General features: G+C 30.9%; 1 protein-coding gene across 3 annotated transcripts; it reads left to right on the top strand.

Annotated features, from left to right (window-relative positions):
• LOC143222326 (8-oxo-dGDP phosphatase NUDT18) lies at positions 1 to 26,996 on the top strand. Of its 3 annotated transcripts, none has more exons than XM_076448716.1 (7): positions 1 to 816; positions 8,507 to 8,694; positions 10,411 to 10,531; positions 12,313 to 12,544; positions 18,987 to 19,092; positions 19,832 to 20,080; positions 26,978 to 26,996. In XM_076448716.1, exons 1-6 carry the CDS (start codon positions 708 to 710, stop codon positions 20,075 to 20,077), a joined length of 1,002 nt encoding a protein of 333 aa, XP_076304831.1. In that variant the 5' UTR covers positions 1 to 707; the 3' UTR covers positions 20,078 to 20,080; positions 26,978 to 26,996. The 3 variants fall into 3 exon arrangements, with proteins under 3 accessions (XP_076304831.1, XP_076304830.1, XP_076304829.1); XM_076448715.1 differs by lacking the exon at positions 26,978 to 26,996 and adding an exon at positions 22,269 to 22,486; XM_076448714.1 differs by lacking the exon at positions 26,978 to 26,996 and having other exon boundaries at positions 6 to 816; positions 19,832 to 22,224.

Below are 26,996 nucleotides of genomic sequence, written 5' to 3'. Positions count from 1 at the left end.
AAAATTATATTTTTACGTAGTGTATTATCGTGCCTGGAGAGTGATAAAATAGTTTCATTGTTATATATAGTATGCAGTATATATAGTATACATAACCATAAGCCTGTAAGATTGACTCAGTACTTATTGGCTACTTACTGAGGGAACTTTGTAATTTCTTATTTTATAATGAACTGTGGCAGTGGTTCATAATAGGGGTCAATCAGTTATTCCCTTTTATTGTTGTTTAATATTGTTTTGCCATCCTACAGCAAAAATGGTTGTGAGTATTGTACTAAAACTTTGACAGTATTATGAAACGTATCATTACGCATTGTGTAGCGTAGCTTTTAATTTTATTTTTACGACCTAGTAAATAATGAATGATGTATGGCCGTTAAAATCCGATCGTTTTTATGTAGTCTGGGGTTTATGCAGTGCCTCATAATTTCAATATACATGCATATCTATATAGCTATGTGTAGACTGTGGAGTATTTTTTTCGATTTTTGACGTATTTTATTTCATATTGTTTCTGACAAGGAACATGTTATTGTATTAAATCGTAGAGGTCTCTTTTTACATCACGATTATTTAATCTTAGTAACTTCCGTGGGTTACGTAGAAAGTTAGTGACGCAAAGCAAAATATATTCAGGTATCAGATCTTGTTATCATTCTGTAAACTTCTTGAAGTTTCGTCTTCCGAAAGGTAGATAGATTAATACTATGGATAAGATAGAATCATACGTTGAAGAAGTTTTAGAAGGAAATGCGCTCTATGATGATTCTGCATCTATAGTTGACTATAGCTTAGAGGAACAGATCGGAGAATTAGGTAAGTTTTAACTTCAGTTAGTTCTAACCTCACCGCATAGTAAAGCTAGTGATATTATAGTTTATACCACTATAGTTATATTTACTTGGCAATTGTGAGTTAACGTACCATTAGATCGTCAGTTTATGAATATGATGTAAGTTTTGTCTGTGCCTAAAACTGTAGTTTACCATTAATAATATTAATAAAGGGAAATTTATATGCATGTATATACATGTCTAGGACTTGAGCCAGCTAATAATAATAAGAGTCATTAAAATACATTTCATGAAATCCATAGTAATTTGTAATAACGTACACGTATGTTGGACATGAAACCTGAATTTCGTTGAAAGGATAAATGAGAATCTGTCACTTTTCTCGAAGACAAAATATGCCATTTCTTCTTCCTTCCAGTATACTATTACACAAAACATTTGTATTTAATATTTTAAACTTTCTTTTTCTAGTTGTATTATAAAGTAGTTTTTACTATAGTTTAATGTTGTAAGAGTAATTGTATATAGTATACTAAGAAAAAATTTGTTTCTTTTATTGGCATGATGCCACACTCATGGTGTTTTTATATTTGATAATCACAGTCTCTGGTTTAATGAACTGATTGATCGTATTGTCATTTTAAAGGTGAATTTTACAGAAAAAAGAAAACTTTGCAGTCAAAAGAACTACTCATAGTGATTAATTTTGCAGGTTCACATTTTTTACAAAACATATGTGCTAATAAATGAAACATAGAACTTGGTGCAGAAAGAGCCCTTTCCAAGAGGCAATCTGAATGTTTTAGTTTTTACATTTGCTGCTAGGAAAAGTACTGTGATGTAATAGTTGCCAAACAAACCACCAACGCCAGCGCATTGAATGTAAATAAACATGGTCAGTGCATATGGAGAAACAGAAGCGGAGTCTGTTTTGACTATGTTCTGAACAGTGTTGAGTTTCTTATCAATTCGAACCTACTCTGTACGAACCTAGGACAGTTACTTTTGACACAGATCTGACAAGTTCAAGTGATGAGTACAGTTCCATGAGCGAGAGTAGCAGAACTGTGAGCAATACTGAAGAACTAAAATTATATATTAAAACAACATACTTTATGAGGTTTATGAGATTTACATTTAATAAGATAATGTCAAAGTACTGTGTTAAGATTAATTTTATTATGATGTGTTATGGAAATATGTTATGGAGTTTATATTTGATTGTTTACAAGTCTACAATGTTTTTTATTAAAAATACATAACATGTACTTGATTACTTTAACATGTTTAAGACATAGTCTTATTTCAATTTATCTTGAAATGTTAAATTTGAAAAATGGTATTCTTCAAACTTTTCCATATGTAAAAATGATACAAAAACATTTACAGAATGATCTACCAGCTTTTAAACTTAGAATATACTCTATTTGGGATAAATTTGTCCACTTTCTAGACTAGGAAATCAAGGTTTCACTGACTTTCAGGTGCCAAAATCAAAACACACTCATGAATGTCTATGTCTAGTTACATTCTTCAAAACTTGTACTTTTTAAATTATTATATTATACTAGTTATTGTTTATGGCTTTATACTGCACACATACTTTTAAGTTTGTTCTTTTTTGATGGCAAGGGGTGGCTTCAGAGGGGTGGAACCTGTACCCTGCAGGCTGAGATCAGTCTTCAGCTCTACACAAGGAAAGATGGTGGGGACAATCCTGTCTACTGCTGATGGTTTTTTTCAGTCTCAACCTGCCTGGCTTGAAACCCACAGAATCCAAAACAGTGGGATCCAACACAAAACATGAGCATTCAAAGTGATCTTGACAAAGCTTTGCATGGTGTGAAGGAGTCCAGTTCTTCCTATTGACCATCCGCACCCACTCTTGCCACCTTGCTGGTTCCTTCTCCATGCACAGAAATGAAAAGAAGCTTTTGCCCGATGGCAATCCGTTTTTACAAATATAAGCAAAGCAGTAAACCATGTTATCATAAAACAAACATAAAGTAGCAATATCAAGACAAAAAATGGTTTTGCAAAGTATGTAATCTGAAAAAATCACTGATAGATTTACATAAAACACCAGCACTGAAAGGTACAAAATGGTTGGCGCGCAATGAAGCATGTTTAGCAACTATTACATCATAGTTGTAAAATGTCACGGAAACAGCCGAATGACCGAGAGGAACTTGAGTTTGAGGACTCACATATTTTGTTTGATTTTTTACTCAAAATCTAAAGTGTTTAAAAATATGGCAGCCACACAGGAATTATACCTAACCAAAGTACAGTTTCTAAAGCAATTATTAAATTTGTTGAAAATTCACCTTTAAAGAATTATTTGTGAAAAAGATATTTCTTCCTTTTTGTTTAAGACCTTTCTACTGTTATCTCTAAATTTGTTCATTTTCTAAAAAGACAGAATTCAAAACAAAATTTGTATATGAATCAAGAGTATTCTTAAAGCACTATATCAAAAACATTCTTTCATAGTGTTATTTTATTCTTTGTAAAAAAAATAATTTTCACCAGGTTATTTTATAGAATGGCATACTATAAAATTTAAGGGCAACAAGAGATCTGTTAATCTTTCTAGGCCATCCACCCATTAAAAAACAAAACAGAAAACAACAAATTTAGAGTCCACCTCTATCAAGCCTTTCCTTAAAATCTCTTAAACTTACTACATCTACCACATCTGAAGGCATCCCAAAGACAAACTACCCTGTTAGAAAAATAAAACTGTCTTAGCTGAATGTGATCCCTAATCTGCTAGAATCAACATTTGTGTTCTCTAGTATGAAAAAGATGGTGTAAGAACACTACCAATTCCTTTCTCAGTGTTAAACATTTCCATAAGAACTCTTCAGAGCTGTTAGCCTGTCCTTGTATGACAACCTTTGCATTCCAGGTATCATCCAAGTAGCCATACTCTGAACTAGTTTTAATAATTCAATGTCTTTCCTAAGATAAGGAGCTCACAATGGAAAGCTGTATTTTAAATGGTACTTAACTGGTGACCTGTATGAGGAAATTATAACCTATTTAGATTTATGTTCATTTTTGTAGATACAATCTGAAATCCTATTTGCCATACCACCAGCAATAGCCCACTGCTTTGATGGCTTAAGAGACTCATAAATTAGAAAACCAAGATCCTTATTCCCTATAAGTTATGATAATGCACATGCACTGCCTTGAATTTATCATGATTAAAAGCAATCTTGTATTTATTAACCCAGCTTTCCAAATAATCCAAATTATTTTATAAAACAGCAGAATCTACCTCACAGCTAGCAACACCAAATATCTTAACATCATCAACAAATTTAAATAATGTATTAACCAATCCTCCAATTGGGTCATTGTTGTAAACCAAAAAAAGAGTAAAGATTCTAACCTCAACTCTTGAGGTATCCCACATGTGACATAAATCCAGTTTAAGTGAACATCATTTATAATAACCCTCTACTTTTTCTCCATGCAGCCACTTTTTTAAATAATAGGCTAGCATATTCAATACATCTTCATAAATCATTTGTAATAAGTTTTTTATGTTTTATTTTACATTTTATTTGATGGGCACTGACATTTAAAAATTTGGTACTAATAATGAATTGCTAGAAAGTGTGATTTCTATTGAGAATGCTTCTTTCATCCAAAAATGACTTGACTGTCTTGCAGAATGAGCCAAAATGTGGAAGATAAATTTTAAGCTCTTTCTTAATGTCAGCACCACAAATTTATAAGTATGGGGTTATGATCTTGGGGTATTGGCATTTAGAAAAGATGTATTTCTTGGATGAGGTCAGCATTACTGTTATAGACAAAAAAGTATTTAGGTGTGATTATTTATAAATCTTTCTTTAGTACTGAGCTATTGTGAAGAGAAATAGACCTTGATTCTGTTTATAGCAATTTGAAACTTAAGGTCAAGAATTTTGTTTAAATTCATGTATACAGTTAAAATCATAGATACAAAGCATCTTGTCAATTTGATTAATGTAACCTAACGGCCAACAATTACAGTATTTTTGCTATCAAATAAGTTTTTAAGTTGTGGGAATCCAACTATTTTGGAAAAATGGAGTTCTCTATATTTTTACTTTAAACATAAAAATCATAATTGTAAAAAACTTTCCTCAGTTATTACTTACTGAGTAAGAATTGAATCTTTCCACTGGTTTGTCCATGATGCTATCTTTACTTATTTTTCCTCTTATGCATGCTTATTCAAATTCTTTTTTTTAAATCAGACAAATTCCTTCAAAATACAAATACATCAAAACTATGATTTTTATTGAATTTATTAAATTATGTTCATTTAATGTTAGATGACTTATTGAGTTCATATAGTAAACTCAAGGTAGTGCCTTTTGGATTACCATAATTTGGATCACACTTAATATATATGTATAAGGGAATCTGTTTAGTAGTGAGACTGAAGAAAAGGATTTTGGCATGGTGGTGGTGGGTAAGTTGCTCAAGCCATTGAGGTAGTACTCTATTGTTGATAATAAACTAACAGAATTTTAGGGTTTATTTATGTTCTTATGCACATGTTGATTACAAGTCAAGAATTATCTCTATAATTTACTAGTTTGGCATAATTTGCATTACTGTGTACATCTTCAGTTTTCTTATCTAAGAAAAACATTGGCTTATTGGAAAGGGTTTAAAGAAGAGCTGCCAAGATGATTTCATCAGTAGAAGGATTGCATTACAGGGATAACTTATGATCTATTAACTTGTTTTCTTTGTGATAGAACAAAGGTAAGAATTGATGCCATAGGAAAATAATAAAAAGATATGATATGAAAATAATATTCTACTTAGAAAATCTATATAATTAGTAAAAAGTAGTTTTGAAATTCTAAACTATTTATTCTGTAGTTATTCCTCTACAATACAATAAAACAGATCATATAACAAGGAGATGAAATTTATGGGAACAAACTCAGTATAGTGGATTGAAGAAAAAGATCTTGGCACAGTGGTGGATAAGACAAATGAAGCTCCACTTAAGACAGTTTAAGTTGTGTAACAGAATGGCTGACTAATGGAATGAGATGTCATCAGCAGTTGCAGAGGCTAGCACTACGTAGCAGTTTAAGAGGGGCTTTAATGATATCCCCAAAAATATAGGGTGGGTTTATATATGTAATACTTTAAGGGGTTGTTGTTCTAAGACAATCCTGAATTGCCAAATGGTTTCTTTTTGTGTGAAGATTATGTAATACATGGTGTTAGAAATTATTAAACATTAGTATTTTATGTGTATGTGTTTGTGATCTAGTGGTTGGTGATAGTGCTGGCTATTATTTAACATGCTACATTTATATATCTTTCAAAAAATACATGCAGGTCCTATCCTTTATAGGAAAACTCTCATGGTTATATTATAAATTTAAAATATTCTATTATAGATATAATCAATTATTTGTGTCTTGGTGTTGACATTTACATTGTAGTATGTATGTTCAAACAATTAAAATACTGAATAACAGATATAATATTTCAAAAATAAATATTCTTACTTCCTTAATTGTAACTATAGAATGTTCACAACCAAATTGTTGTTTTTTCTTATAAGGTTAAAATTGTAAATTTAGAGAGATAGTAACACTTGTAAAACATGTTTTTCCTTTACTTGATATTTTATATTAATATGGAAATGTTTCAGAGTTAACCCTATAGTGACAGATCATGAATATAAAATAAAAAATCTTTTCTGTATGATGATATATCACTAATGCATTGAATCAAATATGGCCTTCCCCCACTTACCTCCTTTGATATTTGGAAACAGTCCCTTATGTACACTTAATTCTTTATATGACATGTGAATAACCAATCAGAATGTCCCACAAGTGGTTTTTCCAGCCATTTTCAAATATAATGGCATTGTTATTTTCTTTCATAGTGGTGAGCTGACTCTTTTAGCCTCTTTAATTTTTTTTTAACCCTTATATAGCTCCATTACTAAACTAGATAAATTGTAATGGATTTTTGTCATTGATATAATAATTTATTACTTTTTGTTTATTGAAATGTTTATATATAAAACTTCAAAAAATTGTTTTCTTTCACATTCTCCACGTGAGAAATTTCTTAAGGCTTAGCAACCTATAACAAGAAAACTAAGTAAAAAGGTTATAACTGAAAAGGATAATTGTTTACTTTTCTTCTGTATTTACTGTTTTATGTTTTAAGAAAAAATACATTATTACTATTTACAAACAAGAAGAAAAGTAAAGTTATCTTTTCCAGTTACAACCTTTTTACTCAGTTGTTTCACACATACATATATAATGTATTATAACTACAATGTGATTGTTTTACAAAATGCTAGTCCATTAAAACACAATCAAGACAGGTCTCTTTGTAAAGACTAAAGATCAGTTTTATATTCTTGGATACATTGACATGTGTACATGCACTGTCATTGTAACTTCTGTCTTAGCCATTAATGATAGAGAGGTCAATACAATAAAAATAATAAATAAATATGTATATATATGTTTGTTATAACTTAAAAAACAAGCTAAAACAAAATAAAAATAAGGTGCTGGCATTTATTTTAATTCATATTTCTTTACTTTGGAGAGTAGTCACCTTCCCACAGCTGTCTGCAGGCAGTGAAGGGTGGTAGAGATGTGGGATGTTCTGAGCTTGAGCACCCACATCTCACTCTCCTTATTTCTATTTCTATATGTTTTCTACTTTTATATTTCTTATCTGAGATTGGTGAATGAAGGTTAAAACTGATAGATGGTGTATCCCCACCACAATGTGGGTTCTATTTCTTCAGTCACCTCCAAAACGTAGGATACATTTTATAATCCCACATTATAATTTGTACCCTGAGATCTTTTCAATTAGTACAGCATTTTTGTTCATTTTTTTTTGTTTTGGGTTGTTTTTTAAGTTATAAAAAACTAATATAATTAGTCAGAGGTTTGGACTTGCTGTTTTTAATGTAGTTCTTCCTTTTGATTTTGTTTACTTTATCAAAATATATTAATTTTTGCTAAAATATATATGTGGACGTGTGTGTCTAATGTTATGACATTTAAGTTATTTAGATTACATCTTTGTTTTCAAGCTTTATAATTTTTAGTCATTGTAGAAAGAAAAACCATAATTTATAAATACTTCCTAATTTTTTATGGTAGTTACAAAATTGGTGAAATCTGTCACACTTATACAGAGATTCCTATTTGATAGTAAAAATAACAGATAAAATTAAAAAAAATTTATGAAAAACATTTAAGGTTATAAAGAGTTCACATGTGAGATTTGAAATTTTTCTTCTATATAAAAGTATTTTTAATCTTAAAATGAAAATTACTCTGCATGTTGCATTGTCAACATTCTGGAAAAACATTTATGAAAAAATCTTTGATTAAAATATTTTAATAAAAACTTAAAAGTGTGATAATATGTTTATGAAAACCTTGTAACACCTACTAATAACTTGCAAAATTTTGTGAACATGTGCATACATTATCAAAAATCATTGTATAATTACTTTCATGGATACCTTGTGGTTATGAGCTGGGGGGATTCCACCCAATCCATAATGAAAGGGTTGAAGAAGTATATATACATAAATCTTTTACTATTACAAAGTTGATAGTTAGTATATGTTTTAAAAGTACATGTACAATGCATTTTCCACAAGAATATTTAGTAATTTCAATTAATTCCAGCTGCTAAAGGAGTGGAGTCTTCTGTGTCAGATTACAAACCTGTAATAAAAAAGTCTGTAACATACATTGTTGCTGTTGTTCTCGTGAATGAAAATGATGAAGTTCTGATGATGCAAGAAGCTAAACGTTCTTGTGCTGGGACATGGTATCTCCCTGCAGGTAGAATGGAACCTGGAGAAGATATTCTTGTGAGCAATTACCATTTTGTTGTATAGAATTTGTAATAAAAAGAATGTGCAAAAGGAGAGTAGTATATAGGAAGGACGTGTTGTCTTTATATAGTTGGAAGGATGTCGATTATACCACAAACAGTTGAAGTGCATATTACTACATTAGGAGTAAGAGTTTTGTTTACAGGGTTGTTGTATGTGCAAAATTTATATAGATCTGAAGGGCTATTTGAATTCAAAATATGTATCAAATATTCATTTTCATCCAAATGAATTGTTTAAAAAGCTAACAGGCTGAAGCTTCACTTTCATACAGTTCCATATCTAGCTACATTCATTAAGGGATTAGAGCTGGAAAATCAGTGGAATTGAATAATTGATTAGTTGTTGGGCTTATAAACAGTTAGATTTCACTAGTTGATCATTGTTATATGAGATTTAGAAATTTTGTATTTGAAAATTCTATTTTGACTTTCAATATGATGCTTGCAACTTTACAGTTTTTATCAATGGTACAAGGTACAGACATGCGAAAATTAAGATTTGAGATGATGAGGCATGGAGCAGAACATATATTTAACTAGCTCATTTGATTGTGTTTGTTACTTTGAGCTTACATAATTTTTTGGGCTCCAGTTATCATTAATTATGCCTCTCCCTTAATGTAGGGAGACTTTTTTTTTCCCGAACAAAGAGTTGTCAGTTTTTTGTTTTTGATTTGACCATTTTGAAACTTGGAGAGCATATAGCTTGGTCCAGTATGTCCAGGTGTTTTTTTATTTCTTTATTTAGGCCTCCATTATGATTTTAAAATTACAAAAACATATTTAACCTGTAGTTCCCTTTTATTTCCATCAATTTAAATGAGAGTAGATACAAAGAAACCTTTCAACAGCTCCCATAAGATGAAACAAACAGATTCAGGAAACACAACTTACTTTTGCTTGTAAAAGGTTTAAAGTGAAAAAAAAACAGAAAATCACATTGTGTGTAATAAAGAGCTCTGAACCTGGAAACATTGCCTGCATATGTAAGTGTTACGAGGGGTTATTAATTTTGTTATTATTCATACAATGAATAAAATTATGTATACTCGTAATATTTTACAGTACAGGTCTTGTTTGAATTAAAATTATCAGCAAAATTTGTTATCGTTATGCAAAAGTTAAAGGATGAAGAAACTGACTTTTCCTTTCTAGTTTCAGGTTACAATGAATATGCTCCAATATATCTTCTTACAAAGAAGTCTTGTTTATATTGTTTTAAGTGTGAACCCTTAGATACTGATCTTTTAAAATGAGGTGGATGTTGAGAAACATTTCGTTCATTAAAGATGTTGGAATGTATAATTTATGATTGCTTCCAGTGCCACATTTGTAACTTGAAGGAAATTTACAATAAATGTATACTTCATAAATTTTACACTAAGTTGCAATTAGGTGTTGGTTTCATCAGTTTTATTTGAAACAGTGAATTAATCCATGTTCTCTTCAATAAAACATTTAGTGTTTTGAAACAATCAGTGACTTTTGAGATTTCACAGATATGGAGCATGTTGTAACAAGGAGTCTAAACTGAGAAATTCATCTTTTATCAACCTCACAGTACAGCTCACATCGTAGAATTTTATTAGGTAGTGATGTATATTCATGATATAAATTTTTAATTTTGTTAATGTAGGGTGTCCAGGGCATCTGTTTGTTTTTTAATATGAATCATGTTTATAATTTGAAGGATGCTGCTAAGAGAGAAGTGTTGGAAGAAACAGGTCTAGAATTTGAACCAACTACCCTGCTGATGGTTGAAAGTGCTCAAGGGCATTGGTATAGATTTGTTGTAACAGGGAATGTTACAGGTAATCTATGCTATGTATGCAATGTTTTTTATTCTTTTAAAAATCTTATGAGCTTCTTTTCCACACAGAGTTTGTAAGAACTTTCTACCTGCCTATTTCTACACTTGTTGGACCATATACGTTTTATTTTTTTCTGTGAAAAACTTTAATATCTAGTCTACTGACATTGTTAGGGTTTGATTTTAAGCCTAATCACAGTACTGAAGTTTGTAGCATAAATGCATTTATAACCAAAGTATTGAGCACATAGAATTTATGTTGCAATTAAATGTTCTTAAACACTGGAATACTTATTCATTTACACAGAAAGAAAAGTAAGTATTATTTGTATTAATTAACCACCTAATAAAAATAATAAAATTTAAAGAACTTATAACTGCAGTAAGTTCACTTTATGCATCTGATAGACCATACCTATTATCAGGTGATTATTAAAACCTTGATTATTGTGTTTTATGATTCATATTGGCTTTCATGTATTTATTATATTAACTTATTAATATTCTGTGAGTTAGAAGAAATAATTATGATGTAAAAAGGTGTAGTCAGCTTACTGGGGCAGAGGCAGAAATATATATATCTTAAATATGTTAGTGATGGCTTATTTGGTATAACTTACAATAATGCTTAAACATATTCTATACCTGAGAGAAAAAGAAAACAAATTACTTAATATTTTTTATTAATATTATAATGTTAACATTATTTAATGCTATGTGAGTAATGAATCATAATGTAATACATGAACAGATTTGAAAAACATATTTCTCTCAATAGCAGATGCACTTTAAGCAGTCTTTGTAAGTACTGTTAACTAAATTGCTATTTGAATTACTTTGCATTTTTGGTAATCATTAGTCCGTGGACACATTTGAAATTATTGGGAGTGCAACCTGGGAACCATTACCCTAAAATCACTACAGATATTAACACACATTAACACATTTTTTGATTCATATATAATTGAACTTTAATTCAGAACTAATAAATGTTAATTGTATATTTAATTCATTTTTAAATATAGTGTTAAAACAATTTGTTTGGTGCACAAAATTATCTGTGTGATGCTGTTGCCACTACTGTTCATCATACATCATCTTTGCATATTGCTCTAAAAGTTAGATACAATTGTCATTAAAGAGAAATATAGTGTAACCAAAAGAAGAAATTTCTGAGATAATCTGCAGTTTGATATAATTGTTTCCATTTGTTTGGTATCAACATTTAACTAGTTTTCACCTTACTTTAATGTTTTAAAGAGAAATATGTGGAAATTGGAATTTCAAAATTAAGCCTAATATGAAGAAAACTTGTATAATTTGTGTATTTAAAGAATTCCTAGCTTAATGTAATAAAACGCATTCAGAGTTGAATAGGAGACTTTGGTTTTTACATCCTTTCAAAAAGTGATATGATTTGTTTACATGCTAATCACAAGATCTATAGCTGAGCTGTGGATAGTATCAAAGAACAGCTTCTGAATACAATTTATCAAAAATATATTTATGACATTAAGTAAAACTGTATTTTACCATATTTCAGTACAGGCATTTCTTGAAATGTTTATTATTGAAGTAAAACCAGTAAGTATGTGTGCTTTGTGCAAATCAAGCTGATATATAGGTGTTTATATCTATACAAAGTCTTCACTTCAAGTTTTAACGGAGTAATTTTTAGTCCCTGAGATTTGTTTTCAATGCATGCATCCTTCAGTCCTCACAATTTTTTGTCATTGTCCCATGCATTATTAAACTTTTCATTGATATTAAATGTTTTCTTAGGAGGTGAACTTAAGACAGTCTCTCGAGCTGATTCTGAATCATTGCAAGCCACATGGATAGATGATCTTAAGCAGCTAGATCTGAGAGCATTAGACATCCTCCCATTAATTGAAAAAGCACGTGAATATTCCAAAAGACAAAATGAAGCATGGCATGAGCCACTTCTTCCTTCTATTCATCCCCATGATGCACTTTTACTTCGAACTCTATTTTTCATACGTAAACGAGAAAAGTAAGTATTTTGGTGTAGCACTCAGTAATTTGTTTTCTATATTTTTGAGTAACTAACTAAAACTTTTATAATGAACTTTCACCCATAAGATGCATTAGAAACTAGTAAGTCTAAAATGTGTGATAAAAATCACATAAAATGCAATTTTTTTCCCCATAATCCAGGAGTGCATTCTTGTTTGCCCACTTTTCTCACTATGGGATTGAGTTATAATATATTTTGTAGCTAGGATCACTTTCCTACCACATTTTCTCCCACTTGAATGTGCTCCTTTCATTTTCTACCTTCATATCTTGCATATTTCATACATGAGTTAAGATTATATCTGACTCAGATGAGGTCTGTTTCTCATCTTCAGATCTGACTTTCTTGTTCATGGAAGTATATTTCAGACATTTTTTTTGTGGGGGGGGGTACAATTGTGCTTCTGTAATTCAAGTCTCTTCTAATCAATGTGGGAGTCTAGCTGATATTGTGAGAAGAGGGAAGTACCATATCTGAAGTTATAATTTTTCTATACTGAAAATGTATGGTACTGTGGAAAAGTGTTCAGACAAGAGGATATTTTCTTATACTTTCCATTTTATGGGACTAATTCTTCCATGCCATTATAAAATGTGCATTTCAACAATATGGTGACGATTCACTGATTCCTGTTTACAGTTGAATGAGCCAGGATGAGAATAGTTATCATTCTTTAGAATTACTGTATTCTTGTACCAAGGACATGTCATAAGGGATTTGCTTGGATGAACATATTGATCAAACTTAGGGTCTGAAATAACTGTCATTGTACCCTGTGCAGTGTCTTAACTATGTAGAAATAAGCCAGCAAGAAGCTAGCATATGGCACCAGTATATGCTCTTAGAAATCAATTTAATAGCACTGCACAAATGAATCTTGATAAAAACAGTGTTTAACATTACATATATTACATTTTATTGTCATATGGCCCAAAACGCATGGTGAATTGTCAGTAGAGCAAAGAGTTCATTTCAAGTTTACATGATGTTGGTTGGACTCTGACAAATTGATGCAAACTTGAAATGTTCCCAAAAAATTGTTGAATACAAGACATAAATTTTAAAACAGGAAAGAAAGAGGCAGAACACCTAAACTCAATTATACTGATGTTATATATCTTTGTTTATTCAGCCTTTGGAACAGAACAAAGACTGCCACTGATCTCAAGTGTGAAATAAACAACCATGTACCAAATGACAGAAAGATGTCCAGATTTACAGTATCAAGAAGACTCAATGAGAATGGAATATTTGGTTGTGTAGTAGTTGAAGTATCTTTACTTTGATCTACAATTATTGTCAAGGGACTGTACTTTGCTAAAAAAGTGCAAAAAGTAAACTGTGTTGATGGTTGGAAAAGGGTGTTATGGATAGATGAGTCAAAGTTTGAAAAATAAAAAAAGAGAGCTTTTTGATCTTAGATATGTGCAACTCTTTAAACAAAAATTTCAAATTGTGTTGGATGCATCCACAACACAAAAAATGGAACATGAAAATGATAAAAATTAGTCCTAAAGCAAATTTTACCAACAAGCCTGATTAATAGATTCTAAACAGAATCTATATTCATATACCTATAAACAGCTGGTTTGGGTTGAGAAAATTTTTATGTGGAGGAGTGAACAACGTTTGGACCTTCTTCAGCATTCATCAGGTTTGCAAAGAAAGAAAAAGGTAACTGACCGATAGCTGACTACATGTTTGAAGGGGGTTGTGTAAATGAGTGTAGAAATGCAGAGGGCGTGCTTAGATGTTTGATTATATTTATTGATATAAGTATAAAGGTGTTCCTTTGTAGTGGTTTATTTTGGGCTTGAGTTGTTGTATAAGTAAGGCTTCTTTAATTTTGCATTTGTTTACATTTGTTTGTTTATTTGGTATTTGGGTGTTTTCTATGGTTATGTTGTGTTTATTTGATTTGTAGTATTAAAAAACGTGTGAAGGTGACTTTTTGTGTTCTTTGAATCTGGTTTCCATTTTTCACTTGTTTCTCCAATATAGAAGTTGTGGCAGTTATCACATTGTATTTTATAAATAATGTTGGTGTAGTGTTTGTCAGTGTAGTTTTTACATACAGGATGGCCCGTAAGTCCCTACTCGTCCATATGTTATTATAAACAATGTTATAATACTAATGATGAGTTGAAGGCAGCTGTTACTGCAGCATTTCAAACAATAACCCCTGCTATGTTGAGGAAAATGTCTCACAGAACATGGCATCGCATAATATTATGCAGCGAGAATGAGGGACAGCACACAGATACGCTAGAGACACAAGATATATGGATGGGTAGGGACTTACAGGCTACCCTATAGTATAGACTTTAATTTTGTGCCTGGTTTTTGAATAAATTTGGTATTAACTAGAATGTCATATTTTGTTACTAGATTTTGCTAAATGTTGGTTATTTTTCTGCTGATGTCGGGAATATATAGTATGTAGCAGTATATGGTTTCGCAATTTTTTAATTTGTGGGATATACTTACTTTTGTTAGTTGATTTTGCTTTTTGTCTCGGGGCGTGCATATAATGTTTTATATGGTTTGTGGAGGAAACTTATTGATGTTGATGAAGTATTGTTTTATTTTGTTTAATTCATCGTTAATTTTATCTGGTGAGCATTGTTTTATGGCTGTGTTCATTTGGTGTCTTAGTGTGTTGAGTTTTTGTTTTGTTTCATGTGGTGAGAATTATTAATAGAAGAAATGACATCTATTTCATTCAACAATGTAGAAAGGAACGACTAACCCCTGACTTTGTAAAGGTAAAACTATCAAAACATTTTAATCAATCTACAAACATTACCAAAAATTTACCGAAAAAACTACTTGAAGCCATGTTGAACATGAAATACAAAGAACTACATGACTTACAAAAACATAAAATGAACCTAGACCATCAACTGGCATTCTGCATTAAACCAGAGATTTACGGACTTATACAACGAAACATAAACCAAATCAACACTAGAAATGACAGGGACAAAAAGATCTGTCACAACAAGAAACTAGAAAAACTAAGATGAAAACAACAGAAAAGACACCAACATGACAAACCGTTGACTAACCTCATGATTAACAGATTCGACCGACAATTAAACACAGACAAGATTCATCTACTAATCAAAGGACTCAACTTTGCAATAGCACCTAGGTACGTTTCAACTTTAAAAATTAAAACATGTTTAGAAGACCTAGCCAAGAGACTTGTGATAATTTTCACAGAAAACAAAAACAAGAAAACATCTAAAAACAACCAACAGAAAGAAGACAACTTCGACAATTTTATTGACATCCAACAGCCAAACTTCTCAGAAAAAAAAATATTTCCAGAAACACCTAAAAACATCAACTTAAACGATTTTTTCAAAGAATTTTCTCACAAAACCATCAACATAATTTCACAAAACAGAAAGCTAAAAAACAATCTCACAAAAAGAGACATTAATTCCATTAAAAACCTAAAAGAAGACAAAAACATAAAAATTCTAAAAGCAGATAAAGGAAGTGCTATAGTCATAATGAACATGAATGAATACATCCAAAAAATGAAGAACATCCTATCAGACACAAATGAATTTAATCCAATACACACAAATCCAATAAAGACACATGAAATGAAATAAACAAAATACTGCTAAAAATGAAAAAAGCCAACACAATTTAATAAACACTTTATTCCTACCTATGCAAGACCGACTCATGCACACCACAAATATACAGCATCTTCAAACCTCATAAACCAGATTATCCACTATGACCAATAATGTCCACATATGAATTGTTTAATTACAATCTTGGTAAATACATAGCATGGGCATTCTCCAAATATGTAACATTAGCTAGCTCATTCATCAAAGACTCTTTTAATTTCAAATCTAATCTTAATCAACTTAATCATAAAGCATTAATGGTTAGTTTTGATGTTATATCCCTCTTTCAGAAGTCCCAACTGCTGGAGCCTGCATGATAGCCTTGGAACTCTATATCTAAGACCCTAACTCATCAATAGACATCCCCAGCAACCAATTAGCAACCCTCATAGAATTCACTATGATGAAGAGAAACTTCATGTTCAACAACCACAATTATATACAAACAAATGGCCTAAGCATGGGCAACCCAGTATCACCAGTTCTAGCCAATATTTTTATGACACAAGTTGAAACACAAGCAATTAACACAGCATTACATCCACCACTATACTGGTACAGATATGTAGATGACATGGTTACAGGATTCAGATCTACAGAACACGCACTTAATTTTTTCAATCACATTAACTCTATACATCCCAACATTGACTTCACATGTGAACAGAAAGAAAGCAATCAAATATCATTTCTTAACCTCAAAATTACCAGAACCGATACACAATTTAAAACGGAAATCCACCGAAAAATAACCCATACTGGACTATACATTCCTTGGGACTCAGCACATGAAACAAAATAAAAACTCAACATACTAAGAAACCAAATAAACACAGCCACAAACTATGCTCACCAGATAAAATTAACGATGAATTAGACAAAATAAAACAATACTTCATCAACATCAACAAGTTTCTTCCACAAACTGTAGAAAACATTATATGCACGCCCCTAGACAAAAAGCAAAATCAACTAACAAAAGTAAATATATCCCACGAATTAAACAATCACGAAACCATTTACTGCTGCATATCATATATTCTCAACATCAGCAGAAAAATAACCAACATTTAGCAAAAACTAGTAACAAAATATGACATTCTACTTAATACCAAATTTATTCAAAAACCAGACACAAAACTACAGTCTACACTATGTAAAAACTACACTGAGAAACACCACACCAACATTATTTGTAAAATACAATGTGATAACTGCCACAACTTCTATATTGGAGAAACAAGTGAAAAAATGGAAACCAGATTCAAAGAACACAAAAAGTCACCTTCACACGTTTTTGAACACTTCAAATCAAATAAACATAACATAACCACAGAAAACACCCAAATACTAAATAAAGAAACAAACATAAACAAATGCAAAATTAAAGAAGCCTTACTTATACAATAACTCAAGCCCAAAATAAACCACTACAAAGGAAAACCTTTATACCTATATTAATAAATATAATCAAACATCTAAGCATGCTCTCTACATTTCTACACTCGGTTACACAACCCCCTTCAAACATGTGGTCAGCTATTGGTCAGCTACCTCTTTCATTTTTTTCTGAACCTGATGATGACTGAAGAAGGTCAAAACATTCTTTGCTTCTCTACATAAGAAAAAAAAAATCTCAACCCAAACCACCTGTTTTTAGGTATATATTTTTTGTGTACAGGTGGGTTTTCACATCATCACTGAGAATTTCTATTTCCAATGGTTAATAATATAACCTGTTCTTTTTTTCTCTCTCTCTCTAATTTTTTTTACTCAATTGCTCATGCTTTTGGATATGTTTTAAAACTATTTTAATTTTATTTAAGTTTTGTGAGTTGTATTTTTATTTGTTATTGATCATCAGAGCATCTTTAATTATTAATTATTTGAAAAATAAACATGATCTAATACTGTAGGTACTTTATTTAAACAAATGCATGATGTGGTACATTATGTGTCCTGTGAAAGTCAGAAGGAAAAACATCATCAGTTTATTTGAATTATAATTTTATGCCAGATTAAAGCCCTGACTCAGTTGTAAGTCTGGAGACTTATAATGGTGAAAGTCTGATTTCAACACCCATGATGCACAGATCACACATAGAACATCATGTAGCTTTGTGTTTGAAAACAAGAAAAAAGTGACCATGAGTCTCTAACTCTTAAAGATTTGTTTAAAATGTATGTAGCTAGTGAAATATGGATATTGATTGAAAAATGGTTTTTAATAGATATGTGATATATAAACACAACTTATTTAATAATTTGTATTATGGTTTCAGCATTGGGAATTATATTATTGTTTCTTGCATTTTGCCTCCACACGTGTAATTTATGTTTTGTTTTTGACTCTTAAAAATATTATTTTAATTGTACTGCTATTGCCATGTGATCGGTATTTTGTTTTCAACATAAAGTCCTGTTTGTCATATGTGTGCGTATTCCGTGAACATGATTAACACTGTTTTCAACGTGAAGTCCTGTTTGTTGTGTGTGTGCATATTCCGTAAACATGATTAACAATTTTCAACGTGAAGTCCTGTTTTTTTGTGTGTGCATATTCCGTAAACATGATTAACACTTTTCAACGTGAAGTCCTGTTTTTTTTGTGTGTGCATATTCCGTAAACATGATTAACACTTTTCAACGTGAAGTCCTGTTTGTCATATGTGTGCATTTTGTCATGTGTGTGCATATTCCATAAACGTGACTAACACTGTTTTCAACACTAAAGTCAATATTCTATTTATGATATTTGCTTTCAGTAACAAGATTCATGTTCTTGTTTCGGAAAAAGAAGCAGCTCACCTTCCACTGTGTGAAATAAATCCCACAAGAAGTGTTCATGCAGCTTTGAAGAAATTTGTTACAGTAAGTGAAAGATTTTGTCAGGTGGATTTTCTGTTGTTGTAGTACTCAGTACACAGGTTGGAGGTTTGGTAAATGTGATGTACTTATATAGAAACACTGCAACACCTTCAAGATAGTTATTAATCTAAGAAGCACTTCTATGTCCTCTTCACAAAATGCTCAATCCTATAAATATTTTAATAAATCTAGAAGTATAAAAAAGAATGTGTAAACAAGATGTGCATTTTAGTTAGATAAATTTCTCTTGTGTCTGTAAATTATTACATTCATACAATTAAAGATATACCATACATATCTTCAAAAATATTTGATTTGATAATATATTATTGTGGGAATACCATTTGATAGTTTAGTATTAATATATTTTATTTACATTGTTTTAATTATAATTTGTTCTGTAAATAAAATTTTGTCTCTTGCATATGTTGTATACCATAAGCTTGGCTTTTATTAGCCTAAGTATCTTTATTTAAAAAAATACTCAGCTTAATTTACTCTCAGATTGAGAACAAAATTCCTAAGTTATGAATACAGTTGTTAAGCTTGTAGGATTGGTAAAGATGAAGTCCATAATACATTTAATCAATACATGATAATACATACTAGAGGTTATGTGGATATATGTACATATATTTAATGAGGACATGGAGAAGAGTGTATTTTGTTTATACATGAAAATATGCATATTTCAGCTTAGAATGCTTACTTAAATTTATCATATAAATATATATATTTTTAGTCAATCTTTGGACCTGAAACTCCACCCCATAAACCTCATGGTGTGCTTTCTGTAGAACACAGTGGTCAGCCTGAAGATGAGCTTGATGGATTGTGTTTAACACTTCTAATATCTTGTAAAACCCCTCTAGAAGATGTGAAGATTGCCCCCATGTACACATGGCTTGAGCTAAGTAGACCACTGGGTGAAAAGCTACTTTATCGGATGGGCAAAAATTTGACAGTGTGTTTGAATATAATAAAATGAATGGTAAACTTCCATTTCTTGAAAACCAACTGTAAAAATTCATTTTACAACAAAGTATGTGTATTATATTGGGGCATTTATAGGAAAATATGGGTTCCTTAACTATTTAATAACATTTGTAGTAAGTTTGAGCTAATATGTTGTTATATGAAACTTCTTTAATTTTTTATTGTACTATAAATAACAAAAAAGGCAGCTGATGTGAAGTCAAGATGGTTTAAAACCTTGGTATGCTAATCATTGAATTTTGTGTATGTTAATGTTCATCTACAATAGAATAGCCATTCAAAGTAGCCACATTTTTCAATGTAAGCACTCAGATGAAAAGGATTTTTGCAGGCCAACCATTCATCTGAACCCATTGAAGGCTGAGTGTGACCAAGAAGGTGTTTATTTTTACAATATTTTACTTATGTTTTAAAATGTTTAACTTTATTATTAAATTTTCTAATTTTATTCCTTTTTTTTATTTCTGAACTCAGTTTTGGAGAGCAATAACAGTATATATTTTTATCATTATTATTTGTTATGTGAACTTAAACCTTTTTTTTACATTTCATTAATATTAATCATAAGTTAATGGTAGAGCTATGTGTTATAGTTTTACAGTATATTTATGTTAAAACTGTGTGTAAGTTGTAACTAGGTTATAGTAGTATTCTATCAAAGTGCGTTTCCTAATGGGACAGAGGTAAGTCTACTTACTTGCAAGACTAAAACCAGTGGATGTACAGATAGCTGAACATGGCTTTACTATCTATAAAGCAACCAAAGAAGTTGTCATGAATGGCAAATTATGAAAGTAATTTGAACTTTAGGAATAAATTTTCATTTCTATCATTTCTGAGTTCTGATTTTGTCTTTCAGCTGGCAATCAATCTTCTCTGGGTTAGTTGTATTCTTGTGGTGATTGCCAATTAAATGTGTTTTGAACATCCACTAAATAATGAAAAGGTTTATATAGACACTGTATTTCTTTTCTATCTGGTGTTTTCTTTTTTTGTAGCAAATATTAAGTATTTTTATTGAAATATTCCAAAAAGAGATATTTTTGTTCAAAATTGGCTTAAAATTGGATCATGATGTTCCATGGAATTTTGAAAAGCATTAAACAGAATGATTAACCCATCAGCCATCTAATATTTTACTCTAGTAATGTAAGTTATGTTTTTAATTTGTTTTCTTACTTTTATTAAAGTTGAGTATTTGTTGACATTGAGTATATTCAGTCATACTCAAAACTAATTTATGAGATGTTTCTGACAGATGTTTTTTGTAAATAGAGCAAAATACATAATAACAGCAAATATCTAGGTTAAAAATATCTACATTTAGTTGAAATATGTAAAAGCTGGTAGTGTGTTATATGTCCTTTTTCTGTATTTCTAAGAATATGCATAATGTCATATATTTAAAGACAAACAAATCTGCTTTAAAGAGATCCTAAAATTTCATTCTATGATAGATTGTTTAGGCAGAGTATTCATGATGAAACTTTGTAGAATGGACGGCAACTGCCTGTTGTGGAAACACAAGTGTAGAGGATGGCGTTTTGAAAGTCTTCCACCTTTTGTCTTCAGGTCTTGAAGGTGAAAGACTTGAAACATCATCCTCTACACTTGTGTCTCCACACAGGCAGTTGCCATCCATTCTACAAAGTTTCATCACTAAAATTTTATCATATGAAGTTGGGAATGTTTGTACTTCAAATGTATCTGCTTCTGTATTTATTATTGTTAGCATCTAAATATTCTATAATAGATTAATTTACATTAAATGCATTATTTTACAACCATGGACAAATTTTATTTTAAACTATGAGCTCTGTTATTTGTGTAATCAATCAACATAGGATAAATAATGCTTAAGACTGTTCTAATTGGAGGTGTAGGAGAAAAGTGAAAAGAAAGGCTATTTAATGGTAAACTTGTGAACATCAAGTGAAACTTAAACAAAAATCTAATTCTTGATTTAAATCCTTTATCACAATGTAAAGTCTAGAAGTAGAGAAACAAAATTTATTTGAGAGATTTGGTCATGTAGACATCTGCTGAGAATTGTTTTGAAAGATTCCTCTGTGATACAAGTTTTCTTCCATTCTATATTGCAATTAAAGCAGTTTTTTAACAAAAGAGTTTAATCAAAAACCCACCAATGTTGTAATTTATTAGTTTAAATTTACATATTGCAGTGTTGGAGAAGCAGGAAGAAACATTACCACCAGACATTTTCTATCGTGTGTTTTTTGAAAATTCCAGCAAATGTCAAATTTTCAACATAACTGATAATGTTAGTATTTTAAACATGGCTATTCACAGACATTTCTAGATCACAAATATTTCTGTAATGCATCTGATTATTTGTGTAAACAAACTTGTTTATTTTACTAAAAGCTTGCCATATTTTGTATAATCAACATTCCTTCTTTAGTACGAGGTCAGGTTTAAACTGACCTCCAGCACATGTCATAGTTGACCAGCAAATAATAATGCAAAACACTTGATTGTTATCACTTTCTTAATCTCACTGTGACATTTATGATTTTCAGTGTATTGGGCTCCAAAATTGTATTGCTTTGATTTTATATTATTTACTTGTCACTATACTAATTAGAATGATTATCCACTCTAGTTAATAACTTGTTTTTATTATTTATCATAACGTTAAATGTTTAAAGTTCCCTGTTACCATAAGTATTTCTAAATGTTGGAATTTGGAAACTTTAACTATGGCACCAGTGGCTCAGTGATAAACCTGAAGGCTTATAACGGTAAAATCCAGGATTTTGATACCTGTGGGAGACACAGCCCAAATAATCCACTGTGTTACTTTGCACTTGACTGCAAATAAACACGTTCAATTATGGTAGGAATTTTCAATCATAGGTTATATTTTCCTTAATTACTGGACCTAAATATTGTTTTATTCTAATATATCATGTACTGCGTAATTTATGCTGCAACATTTTATGTATTGGTGTGACAAAGTGAGAGAGATTTCATAAACACAGAAGAATTGTAATTATGAGCCAGTCTTCTAATGTTTCTGCAATTACAACAGTCCTTCACATCTAACATTAGTTGTCTGTAGGTTTGCTACAACTAAACGTTTCTCGCGTGAACATGAGAAAATGTACCTTATTCATGTTAGTTGTTTTACGGTCTGCTACAATTGAACGTTCCTCATGTAAATTTGAGAAACTTATTATAAGTGGTCTTAATGTACGCTGCAGTGTGTTCCTCACGTGAACACTAGAAACTGCGTTATTCAAACTAGTTTGTAGGTGCGCTACAATTCATCGTTTCTTACGTGAACACAAGGAACTGCACTTTATTTTTAGTCCTAGAAATCCTCCCCTCCATGAGGAGTAAAAGAAAAATATTCTATCGTATAGTGTTTCCTTTTCAGAATTATTTCCTGTAGTTTACTCTGACCCAAATTTCACAACGCCTACTCATGCGATAAAAGAAAGTTGCTTTCTTTTATTTGTTCGGTACCTGTAAAAAGGAAGTTTTATTGTATTAACTTCCCCTTAATTTCATTGTTTTCGATACATACTGCTTAATTCATCCACATTTATTTTAATTTCTTAATTTATTGTATAACATTATATACGTTTTAATATTTAGTTTGTTTCTCCTACATAAGAGAGTTTTTCATACAATTAAGGTACACGCGATACGATGTACATGCTATGTTTCTTAGTTCAGATAATGCTATTCGAATTGCACCCTGGTGGGACAGCGGTAATTCTACACATTTACAACGCCGAAATGAGGAGTTCGATTAATTTCAGTGGATACAGTAAATAGCCTGATGTAGCTTTGCTATAATCACACATACGCTGTTCGAACCTGGCATTCAGTTTTTATAACTATTTTACGCACTACATGACACAATCTTTGGTCCAAAATGTTTTCATAATTTCTAGTTAAACTTAGGGTGTTTTTATATCATCTTGCTTATTGTTGACGAGTAGTTTTGTTTGTTTGTTTTTCATTTACTTTGTTTTCCTACACATCTTTGTGGAATATGTATTCAATGTCATTTTTGGAAGTGAAACTTGTTACTTTAGTATATTCTTATCTACGATAGTGTCTTTATGCTCGTTTCAAATGGGGAAGGTATCTTTCTGAATGTTACGTTACTTCAGAAATAGAAAAGGCACAAATCACATTGATCTTTAGGGCTATACCAGGTGGCGCTGGAACTCTGAGACTGATAGGCTGTTCTGTTTTACAAGTTGTGTAAGAGCGCTGTGTGTGATATTCTGTTATCAACAGGAATAAAACATCTTAAGCTTTTTCGACTGAAAAACTAAATTTTAGCTGAAAATACTTGATAAATTTGTATATATTTAACGCTACTAAAGATATGCTTCAAAATAACTACTGTTCTGTGGTATCCAACCCATCTGGCGTTAGCACTGCTGAATGAAATCTGCAGTATAATTTATATATATTGTGTGTTTTAAAAGTTAAAACGTTTGATCGTGATGTAATATTGATGCAAGTTTCTTGTAATTACAAATATGCATTACAGTTATACTTTAACAAATTAAGGATTGGCTGTTGTTAATCGTAAAGCTAAGCAGTGAAATATCTTTGCCCATTACAGGTATTACAACTCTTATTCTTAATGTCGTAAGCCAGTATACCTTCTGCTGAGCCACTTGGGGCCAACAAAATAAAAAACGTGTACCATAAGAAATATCATTTGGCTGTTATTAAGCGTAAAGTTGCTAACGTATTGGATGTATTGCTCCTATTTTAAGGATTAAATCCAAAATTTCAGCGTTATAAGTCTTCACTTTTACTCCTGAGTAGCTGGAGGAAGGGGTAGACTTTTATTTATCATTAGACAGTTACATTAAGTGAGATTTAACATGGAAATGAGAAAGGAACGTCCTTTGTTAGTACTTGTAAATTGTCAATAAGAAACAAAAGCATTTGTCTGGCTATTTTTACGGGGGTTAGTGGTAACAAGGGACAACATGAGTTTTACCTTCATCTTTTACTATATTTTATTTTGGAAGCTTGTAGACACCAATTTCTATTTGGAAGTCGTAGATGATTGAAATTATACCATATTCGTGCAACTCGGTGATATATGCACATAAAAGAAATGATAATTTTTTTAGGTTTGACGTTTATGGCTTAATCCTTAATCCACAAATAAAGTGCGCATGAGCTTGGTGTTTAAGAGATAAGGATAATTTCTACCATAAAACACTGTTTAAAAGATAAGGCTTAGCACGCTTTCTCGTTCAACTATCTTAAAACCACACGAACAGTTCTGCCGTAATTTTCTGGAGTTCTTGTTTTGAGATTATTTTCGAGCTCGCACAATTGAATACTTTAATCTGTACCAACTTCTGTTTAAAATTACTATGAATCTATACCAACTTCTGTTTAAAAATGCAGTGAATCTATACCAAATAAGCTTCTAGTCACATTATATTTAGTTATCACTGTAATGTTTAAAATTTTCTTTTAGTTGTTGGTTTTACATATTCGTTAACCGTCTTCACGTAGACTGCCTTATTAGTTATTTTCTGTAAAAGTGGGAGTTGTGGCAAATGTTTAGTATTATAATAATGTAACTTGAACATTAGAAAATATTTCATATTTCCTTTAAAAATTACATCATGTTGACTTTGAGACAAACTTATTAATCTACCTATAATATATAACTTCTATTAGTTTAAGCATAGACAATAGAAACTACGGAACACAAACACACATACATACAAAATGCTAAGAAGTAATACATCAAGTCTCATGAGACTCGTACAAAAATACCATGAATACACAATGGAACAAATGCGGATAAACAACCCTTCATAGTACGTTATTATATTAAAGTACACGTGACTAGAGGGTAAACTGTGAGTACGTGTGAGACTGAAACATATCCTAATTTGGTATTATAACTGAGAGGAGAGAGTTTAGTGTGGGTGTTTCAGCCACATACATTCCAGCAAAATGAAATATCGGAAATCAAGGTTGTCGAGTGTGAATATATTCTGAGAAGACAGTGGATAAGATGATCGCGTAAGAAAAATCACGTGATAAAATTTTAGCCCCTCAGTGATACAATGGTATATCATGGGCTTACAACTCTATAAACCGGGTTTTGATAGCCGTGGTGGGTGGATCACAGATAGCTAGTGTAGCTTTGTACTTAAACAAACAAATCATAAATTTCGAGAGGTTTAAAAAAAAAACCCCAATATTTTTAACTGTGAATTTGTTCAAAATATAACAAACGTTTTTCTGTAATAATCAAAATCGAGTGCGTATGGAAGGAGGTGTTAACAGTGATGTGATTGGGGTGGTTACATTGTGGGTAACGCGTCACAATTCCATCAAGCAGATCCAGGATTGAATATCGGCAATTTTCAAAACAAACGTTCTCATAATTTCTCTAAAAATGACACTAGACTAATTGTAAAAATGTAGGATAAAAACTACTTTGTATTTAGTAACTTCTCAATTAAGATAATAATAAATTACTACTTAATAATTGGACTTAGTATCTCTTACAGCTACGAACCATGACAACGAAAAAGGATCAAGTATGGAAAGTTAAAGAAACTAAATTATTTGATGGTAAAAAAAAAAAGACATATTTGGTACCTAGTTTACGGAGTATAAGAACTACATAGACTTGAATAAACTGTGCATGGAGGTTACACAAAAAATATAACATACGCTTCTGTGGAATATTACTTCTGTTTGGTTATTAAGCAAGTTGTCCTACAATTCGAAAATAGGTCCTAATGATAAAGAAGTTCAAATTGAAATCAGCAAAGGCATTAACAGAAACTGATGAAATTCTGAAATATTGTATAATTCTCGATATTAATCATTAATACACTATATTTTTAATTACTTCCAGCACAATACTGAAAACTGAA

Source organism: Tachypleus tridentatus, chromosome 8 (assembly GCF_004210375.1).
Source record: "Tachypleus tridentatus isolate NWPU-2018 chromosome 8, ASM421037v1, whole genome shotgun sequence".
NCBI lineage: Eukaryota > Metazoa > Arthropoda > Merostomata > Xiphosura > Limulidae > Tachypleus > Tachypleus tridentatus.
This window is presented reverse-complemented; position numbering and strand designations above follow the sequence as displayed.